This window comes from Podarcis bocagei (assembly GCF_964188305.1).
Source record: "Podarcis bocagei genome assembly, chromosome: 8".
Classification (NCBI taxonomy): Eukaryota; Metazoa; Chordata; class Lepidosauria; order Squamata; family Lacertidae; genus Podarcis; species Podarcis bocagei.
The window spans coordinates 34,046,197-34,054,479 of NC_138133.1; the positions used below are offsets into that span (position 1 = coordinate 34,046,197).

Consider the following 8,283-nt stretch of genomic DNA (forward strand, 5'->3'; position numbering starts at 1 on the left):
GTAGGCTGCCGTGAATATCTGTTTGTACAAATAAAGGGCTGGAAGAATCAGAAAGCCAGCTGTTCTGCTCGAAAGCCTTGGAGCAACATTTATTAGTTATTTTACTTAAGAATATAATTACAGAAAATAGTTACAGTATGGGAAGCCATAAATGAAAACTACGTAGGATAAGTTTTGATTTTCATTCTCCATTGTTACTTAGCGGTTAATGTCCTTTTGCTGACCAGCCATTGATTATTAATGTTCTCCATCAAACTATTGGGGGATCACTTCACTAGGAATGGGGAGGTCATTGAGAACAGCCTGTATATTTTCCACTGCTTCTTCTGTCATCATAAGCAGGGCTTGCACAGTTGCAGTTCCAATATGAGGAGTTATAATAACATTCTTCAGTTGCAATAATGGGTGATCCCTGCAAGGAAGCCATAACAGAAAAATCAGAAGTCATCTGGCACGGGCAGATCAAAGTAACTATATTGCTATATGACTGCACTGAAAAAGACTCCAAATTCGGGGGGTGGTGATTAATGGTAAGTTAGCTTTCACTGAGATGTCTTCTATACACTGTGTAGGTCACAATCATTAAGTGTGATATGATCTACTAAATCATTTTAAGAGCTAGCCCTATGAAGATCTGCTTTTGAGTGACTGGTGCTCTGAATCAAAGTTCTCATCACCTATAAACTTGTTTGTATGGCAGTACTGTTAGATAGAAAGCTTAGAACAATGCAGTCTATGTTCTAGGCTTAGAACAAGAACTCCAGCTTACAATTCTGCTCTATTTTTGCATTTCAAATGCACGGTACAGGTTTGAGTGAAAATGAATTAAAGCAGCAAAACAAATTTTGCCGCCTACTATACAATCTGAAGGTTGTTTTGTTTCAAAGCGTTAGATGGCAAAGGAAAAGCATTTGGGACCTCGGGACAAGGGACAGATTGCTATCTCAGCCCTGAACACAAATGCTATTGTGTTGTTGTACTACAGAGCTTGTAATGGGTTATATTTAATACCTCTACCATCATGATTTCTTGTGTTACTTCAGTTTGTTTAAATCCAAATACTCTGAGACTCTGGTCAGTCAGAAGAAATGGCAAAATGAATTCAGAAGAAGGCATATTTGTGACTATCCATGCACACAGGTTTCTGAACACATCAAGCATTAAGGAGGCGGCAACAGAGGCAAATCATGATCATCTATGCCTTAATGTTGAAGTTTTGGACCAATGAATAATAATTATTCCATGTCAGGACTAAAACAACAACAGCAAAGGTGGGGGTTTTTTGGTAATATTTTACCTTGGCAATGGTTCAGGGTGAGTCACATCTAAAGCTGCAGCCTTAATAACTCCATTTTTGAGCGCTTCTACCAAAGCATCTTGATCAACTACTGCACCTGATACGGACAGAAAATCATAAAGTAGTTCATGATAAAGACTGAAAGCTGGTTTCTTGCATTGTTCACTTGAAAAGCACAACATTGTGTCCAGTGGAGTTAATTCCTAGGTAAGTGTGCTTAGGATTGCAGCCAAAGAACACATTTTAAGGAACTAAGGGACTCTCCACATTATCTCCCCAAACACGTTTTGATTGACCCAAAATAGTAAAAAGTCCTTATGAATCCAGTCCTTAATCCATTTCCTTTGCAGCAAACCTGTTAAAGTTCACCAATAAAGCCACTTCATGTGATATTGCTCTTCCATCCTTCCTTCCTTCTACATCTGGATTAGGGTGTAATGAAACCCACAGCTGTACCCAATGTATGTTTCTTTACCACTGAATTTCCCCCTTCTTTTTCTTGTGTACCATACTCCTGATTGCCCACCCCCCACCAATACTACTGGTTTCAAAATAATCCATATTGATTCTTGACACGGAAAACTGGTTGTTGGCCTCACCCTTTGTTAGTGCTGATGAAATGTATCACCTTTCACACAAAAGAATACAGAGAAAAGGATGGAATATAGTCAAAAATAGGTATTTGAAAAATGTATATAGCTGAAGTTTACATTTAGGTAGTCACACATCCCCTACCTCTGCAGATGTTGATGAGAGTAGCCGTGGGTTTCATCAGCTGCAGCTCTCTTTTCCCAATGAGCTTGTGTGTCTCAGGTGTCAGATTAACAACCAGCATCACAAAGTCAGACCCTTGGAGCAAGTCTTCTATGTTTCTGCAATAAGTGGCACCAACTGCCTGTTCTTCTTCCTCTTTCCTGGAAGGAAATAAATGTGACAATTGTCACTTATACAGTGGTACCTCGGGTTAAGTACTTAATTCATTCTGGAGGTCCGTACTTAACCTGAAACTGTTCTTAACCTGAAGCACCACTTCAGCTAATGGGGCCTCCCACTGCTGCCACGCCGCCGGAGCATGATTCCTGTTCTCATCCTGAAGCAAAGTTCTTAACCTGAAGCACTATTTCTGGGTTAGCGGATTCTGTACCCTGAAGCGTATGTAACCTGAAGCGTATGTAACCTGAGGTACCACTGTATTAGTAACTCTCGTCCCTGGAGCTGCCCGGGAGGAACAAATACTTGACAGGGGCTGGGAGCTCATTGTGGATTCTTTCCTATGGGTAGCCAAATTTTAGGTCAAAAGGCAACATTTAAAGTCCACTGCATCCCTCCCAATTCAATGCAGCATCCATGTGAACATCAGTGTTACTCCTTGCATGGTGCCTTTCAAGGCAGCCAAAGGGCATTGCTAAAGGATGCTGGCTGATCATGAGAATCTGAAAACTTGAGGAACATGGGAGCCTGCATGTCTATCTGGCTAGCAGTGGTTTTTTTAAAAAAATGATTACTATCTTTGAAAAGATCTTCTAGTCTTCTAGTGCAACTTCTTGTGTGCCCTGCTTCAGGTATTGATTGCCAATACTGGAGATAAGCAGAATTACTCTTATTTTGTATGTGTCGCACCGTGCATGTTGCAAAAAGAGATTCAAGACAAAAATCTAATAAACCCTGATTTATATATTAAGTCTGAACAGGCAGGTGGGGGGGGGGGCTGTTTTACCATATTGTAAGTCTGAAAACCACCATGTCTTTAAAAATCACTTGTTTCCACTTCAGTGTTCAAATATTAGCAAGAAGAATCACCATACACGTAGGTTTACCATATGTCCAGGAATTCCCGGACACGTCCTCTTTTGGGGGTCCTACATGCCCATCGGGGGGGGGGTGATTGATTTTACATTTTAAAGCAAATGTCCTGGATTTTTGGTGGGGGTTATTTTATGTGGGGGTGGCTCTGGTTCAGGCTCTGGTGACCCGGGCTCTGGTGTGGCCAGCTCAGGCTCAGCAGTGGAGGAGGGGCTGTTGGGCGATTGCCCTAAGGAAGCCCAACAACTTTTTGTGTCCAGACTTTTACCTCTTGAAATATGGCAACCCTACCACACAGTGACTTTTTCACTTTAATGGTAGAGATGAAAATAGTCTCAACTGAAGGAGGAATTGCTTTTGTCTCAGCCCCTTAGCCTCCATGACTACACACAGACTGACACTGTAACATGGTGCAGAGATTGATAGTTTCGAACAACTGCTTCCAACAGACATTGAAACCTAGATTACCAATACATTGGAAGTTAAATAACTAAGGCTGAGGTCCTGTACCTGTCTATTCAGGAGTAAGCCCCACTGAGATCCATGAGACTTACTCCCATGTTAGTTTTGCATGGGCTGCACAGTACAACACCTTCATCAAAGATATACCTACGGTTCCTGTTGTGATAAAGGATGTTCATGTCAAAAGCTTTTGCTCTCTTGGCTACTTTATACCCAATGCTGCCCATTCCAATGATACCAAGCGTGGCCCGGGTAACTTCTACTCCCAGCCAGTCAACCGCAAAATGTGTGGTATCTGGAGATGTTGCAATACGACAACCTAAAAAACAAAAGCAGAAGCCACGAATGAGAAACAAGAGTTAGTACTTACAACAGCTTTATTTCAGAAATTAGAAAACATGCCCGCACTATTTACAATAGTTATTGAAAATCAGAAGACAGCTCTAAATGGGAGTCCCTGGAAGGCATATGTCTACTTAGAATTTGTACAATAAGCAGCACATAAAAATATAGGTGGGAATAAATTTAAGGAAGAAGGTAACAGAATCCATCACTGTTAAATCTAGTTAAGGGATCTTGTATGGAAGGACTAGAGAAACATCTGTTCAAGAGTTTGAAGATCTTCAACCCATAAAATGTTGAGCTAAATGGATATTGGCTCTGACTCAATTTCAGTTACAAACTAGAAGCAAGCCAAAATTTGGAGTACAGTACTCCATAATTTTCAGTTTAAAAGTTAATTTCTACTTGGTACCTGAATAGCTGGAAAAGGGAGCAAATACCTGTATTATTATTTATCACTATATCATGGGCATTATCATATAACTATTGATCAGCTGATCTAAGGACTGATTGATACTGGGAGTGGTAAACTCAAAATCTTAACATATTAGTGCAAGTTATGTCCCACAAAATCTGAAATGTGTCCACAGCAACTTACATAAACTGCAAAAGAAAATGACTTTACCTTCCACTAGTCTTCTTGCAGATGCCAGCATTAAGGCCATGCCTATGTCTGCTGTGGAGTCAGAAACAGCATGTGGGGTGTTGGTGACTTTTACTCCAAAGCTCGAAATCAGTTTCAAGTCCAAATGATTCACTCCTACCCCTGAGTTTGCTACCACCTTTAGGCTGGGCAAGCTTTCAAGAAGTTCCCGGTCAATGAGAGGTCTGCACTCAAATACAAAAATGGACTTGATCTTTTCACGAAGTTCGTCCTTGTTTCTGTGAAACTCTTTCAGGGTGATGAGATTGAAGTGTTTCTTGAGGAACTCCACATGGCTCTCCAGTACACCAAATGGACCTCCTATTTCACAGATCAAAACGCCTGGCAGTTCTTTTTCTCCCATACCCTGAAAAAAAGGGGATGATGAGAAATGTTAAACAGAAAACTAGGCTTTCATAAAGCCACTGGGAAATATCCAAGAATGTAAACTGGAGTCTCGGTATTCTGCGTTATTCTATATTAACAGATAGTCTCTGGCAATAATTACATTTTGTTGGGTGCTTCAAACATCTAAAAGTGTTCCCAGGAGGATGAGCTGACTCACAGGCATTGTCGGATTTCTCTTTAGAGATCTACTTTATTTGTTTCTATTTCCTTTGTTTTAATGTTGTTGTACACTACTATGGCATTTTGTGGTGTTTAGACATTTATAAAGATTTTATACATAAATACATAAGAAAAAGAATATACCCAGGAGGATTTAATTTACAACAGGATTTAATTGCAACAGATGATGACTTTCTACATGCGTATTTTCTTGCCCAGTTGTGGCAATAAGACACTACAATGTAATGATAAAGCTGTATTCATCATGTAAGATGCAGAAAAATGCTTAGTTGCTGGAGCGGAATGGGATCCTCTCTAAAAATGTCTGATAATGCTTCATGCCGATCAAATTAGCCTTTTATCAGTTTTGATTCTGACTGTCAGCTTCTGTACAAAGAAATGAGCTGCAGCCAGTTATAGGACAAAAAACTTCACAAGATTTAGCTGCTTATCTTTTAATAGAAACACCAACATCAACTAATTTTGATCATCGTAAGAGGACAGCATACACTACTTTTGATGATTTATCAGGAAAAAAACCTAGCAAATTATTGTTTCCTATACAGTATTTAAATATTGCTTAAATATTAAGGCAGTAACCTTGTGGTCTTGAAAATAACAAATACAATATGTATATACAAGAAACAATGAATATGAAAAACTACGAAACAATGTAATATAATCTAACATAAAACAATAAAATCCTAAAGACCTCAAAACATAGCAGCACATTTAAAAAACTTCTTAAAGAGTCAAGGAACCCTTCCATCTTCAGCCTCCCTCTCGGCAAGGCATATCTTGGGTCACAATATACAACTCTCACCCCACTAAAACATACACATCACACCCAAATTCTGCCTTATCTGTACGCTCCAACCCACATAAGAGGGATTCCATTAGTTACTGCCTTCTATGATATGCTTACTGGACTTCTGTCTAATACAGTATTAGACAGTATTAGGAATTCATTTAAGTGAAAAGGCATAATGTAACACTATGGACCCTTCCATATAATTATCAGTTGTGGTGTGTGAAGCAATGTGTTCAAATGGAAGGCTGTGGGCAGTGCTATTTTTCTAGAAAAAGAGGTGCCATAACTCACCATGAAGACTTCCCTCATTCTCTTAGAATGGCAATGGAGCCCACATGAGAGGTGGTGGAACAGCTGTCTTGCAGCACTGGAACAGTTTACATCTCTCTGTCCCCATATTTCACCACAGATTTTGTCAGCAATGAGTTTTGCCAAAGGGCCACTTTGATTGGCAGCAACCCCATTCCATTCCCAGGATGCAATTAAATATAGGTGGCTATAATTTGGTCCAGGGGCTACTAATGGCCGCCTAGTACAAGTACCCTCAGCTGATTCCTGCTAAGGAATAAACTCTGTTTTTCAGCAAGCTAGAGATAAGAATAGTAATTCCCTCACTCAAAGCCTTAACGTGCAATATAGGCACATGGGTTTATATATACAATGACACCTCGGGTTAAATACTTAATTCGTTCTGGAGGTCCGTACTTAACCTGAAACTGTTCTTAACCTGAAGCACCACTTTAGCTAATGGGGCCTCCTGCTGCCGCTGCGCTGCTGGAGCCAGATTTCTGTTCTTATCCTGAAGCACTATTTCTGGCTTAGTGGAGTGTGTAACCTGAAGCGTATGTAACCTGAAGCGTATGTAACCCGAGGTACCACTGTATATTATGTGATTAGCATAAATAATCACAATAATCACTTCAATCATTAACAGGAATATTTCTACAAGGCAATTTGCTTCCTCCTGGTACTAACCTTGGCCTGGTAAGCTGCTCCCCCAGTGCTGTTTTGCTCAGTTCTGTAGCTTTGCACACAGGTAATATTTGTCTTTGCCCACTGAGACCAGTGCTTGCTGGAGACTTTCACCCAGGCAGCAGCCAGCTGAACAGACTGTGCCAAGCAGAAGGCTTTAACTCTGAGCATAATCCTACATTAAACACAGTGTTTTGGGAACACCTGTCCAAGAAACAACAATTTAAATCTAAGCTAGTGTTGTGAAAGTTTAGCAGATACTAAAGCAGACATTCCTGAATAAAAAGGAAGTAACAGTGCAATTATATTCTAAAAACCCTTTGTGGAGCCAGCAAAATAAATCACTCAAAATAAATCATGTTTAAAACTTTTAACAAAGATTACACCAAGATTAACAACAGCTTCTGCTGTAACTAACTTACCACTTTTGGTAGGGGAGTGGATTAAACAATGTGCGTATTTCTTGATTCCTACAGCACACACTGAGTACAGTCAGTTCTTTTATCTGTTTGCTTTTAAGGCCCCTTAGCTGGCTTGGCTCTGCCTGAATGTGAGCTATGCACACAGCACATCTGTTCCTTAGTACGTACACACATTTGTAACAAGGCTGTATCCCATTTTTATACTTGGTTTCCAGATATTTATTAACAGCATTTACAAGCTTCTCAAGTAAAAATAAATGCTCAATGTATTATCCGTTAGGAGCCAAGGAAAAAGTCATTACAGTAGCAAACCTGGATAAAATACATATGTGGTAGCTATGTTTATTTTGCCCTGTCTATAGTGCAAAAATGTGGCATTGTCAGCCCATGTTTTTATGGTTTACACATGGTGCTAAAATACTGTATCTATGTAAAAAAACAATATGTATTACTACTGTCTAGGAGAAATACAATTCCAAAGGGATCACGTGGTCTGAAGCTGGCAAGAGCCTTAATTGCAAGTCTCTGCCCGCAGGAGGGGGCAATGGCAAGAACTGCGGCCAGACCCGAGCAATCAATCCTAGCTCTCGATTCGCTTTCCCTTACGGGTTGGAAGAAACCATCAAAACCAAGAATTCCGCTCGACAAGCTTTCGGCGGGAAACCTTTTCCAAACAGTTGACGTCATACCAAGGTCTATGGTTGCCGCGTATGCGGGCTTCATAGCTGTCAGAACCACTCTCTTCTACGCAACAGGTACCCTTTTTACCAGAACGGTTCCCCCTTACCCCTCTTTCTTTTTGCAATGGACTCGTCCTATCGCTTAAGCGTCAACTGAAGAGCAGCCGTTCCACTTCCGTCGCAAAATGAACCTTTCCGGAAGTGGCGAAACAAAAGGCGGGCAAACGGCTTCATTTGCTCTTGCGGGGCTAAGCGTAGCGCTGCATTAGGCGGCGCTTACCCGC

General features: G+C 40.5%; 1 protein-coding gene across 4 annotated transcripts; it reads right to left on the bottom strand.

The window, feature by feature from the left end:
• Positions 1-56: 56 nt before the first annotated feature.
• Positions 57-8,242, bottom strand: LOC308593449 (putative 2-ketogluconate reductase). 4 transcript variants are annotated; one of them, XM_081205817.1, is made up of 7 exons: positions 8,107-8,242; positions 6,901-7,101; positions 4,530-4,914; positions 3,710-3,881; positions 2,033-2,211; positions 1,298-1,394; positions 57-412 (listed from the first exon to the last, which is right to left on the bottom strand). In XM_081205817.1, exons 2-7 carry the CDS (start codon positions 7,066-7,068, stop codon positions 256-258), a joined length of 1,158 nt encoding a protein of 385 aa, XP_081061943.1. In that variant the 5' UTR covers positions 7,069-7,101; positions 8,107-8,242; the 3' UTR covers positions 57-255. The 4 variants fall into 4 exon arrangements, with proteins under 4 accessions (XP_081061943.1, XP_081061942.1, XP_081061945.1 ...); XM_081205816.1 differs by lacking the exon at positions 8,107-8,242 and adding an exon at positions 7,320-7,817; XM_081205819.1 differs by lacking the exon at positions 6,901-7,101 and having other exon boundaries at positions 8,107-8,183.
• Between the last annotated feature and the right edge of the window lie 41 nt (positions 8,243-8,283).

What these genes read in the sequence shown, in the direction of transcription:
- LOC308593449 (XM_081205817.1), bottom strand. Translation starts at nt 7,068, where the DNA reads ATGCTCAGAGTTAAAGCCTTCTGCTTGGCACAGTCTGTTCAGCTGGCT. An exon ending in TGCAAGAAGACTAGTGGAAG is followed by an intron (nt 3,882 to 4,529) that starts GTAAAGTCATTT and finishes TTTGTTTTTTAG; the next exon opens with GTTGTCGTATTGCAACATCT. An exon ending in TCTCATCAACATCTGCAGAG is followed by an intron (nt 1,395 to 2,032) that starts GTAGGGGATGTG and finishes TGTCCGTATCAG; the next exon opens with GTGCAGTAGTTGATCAAGAT.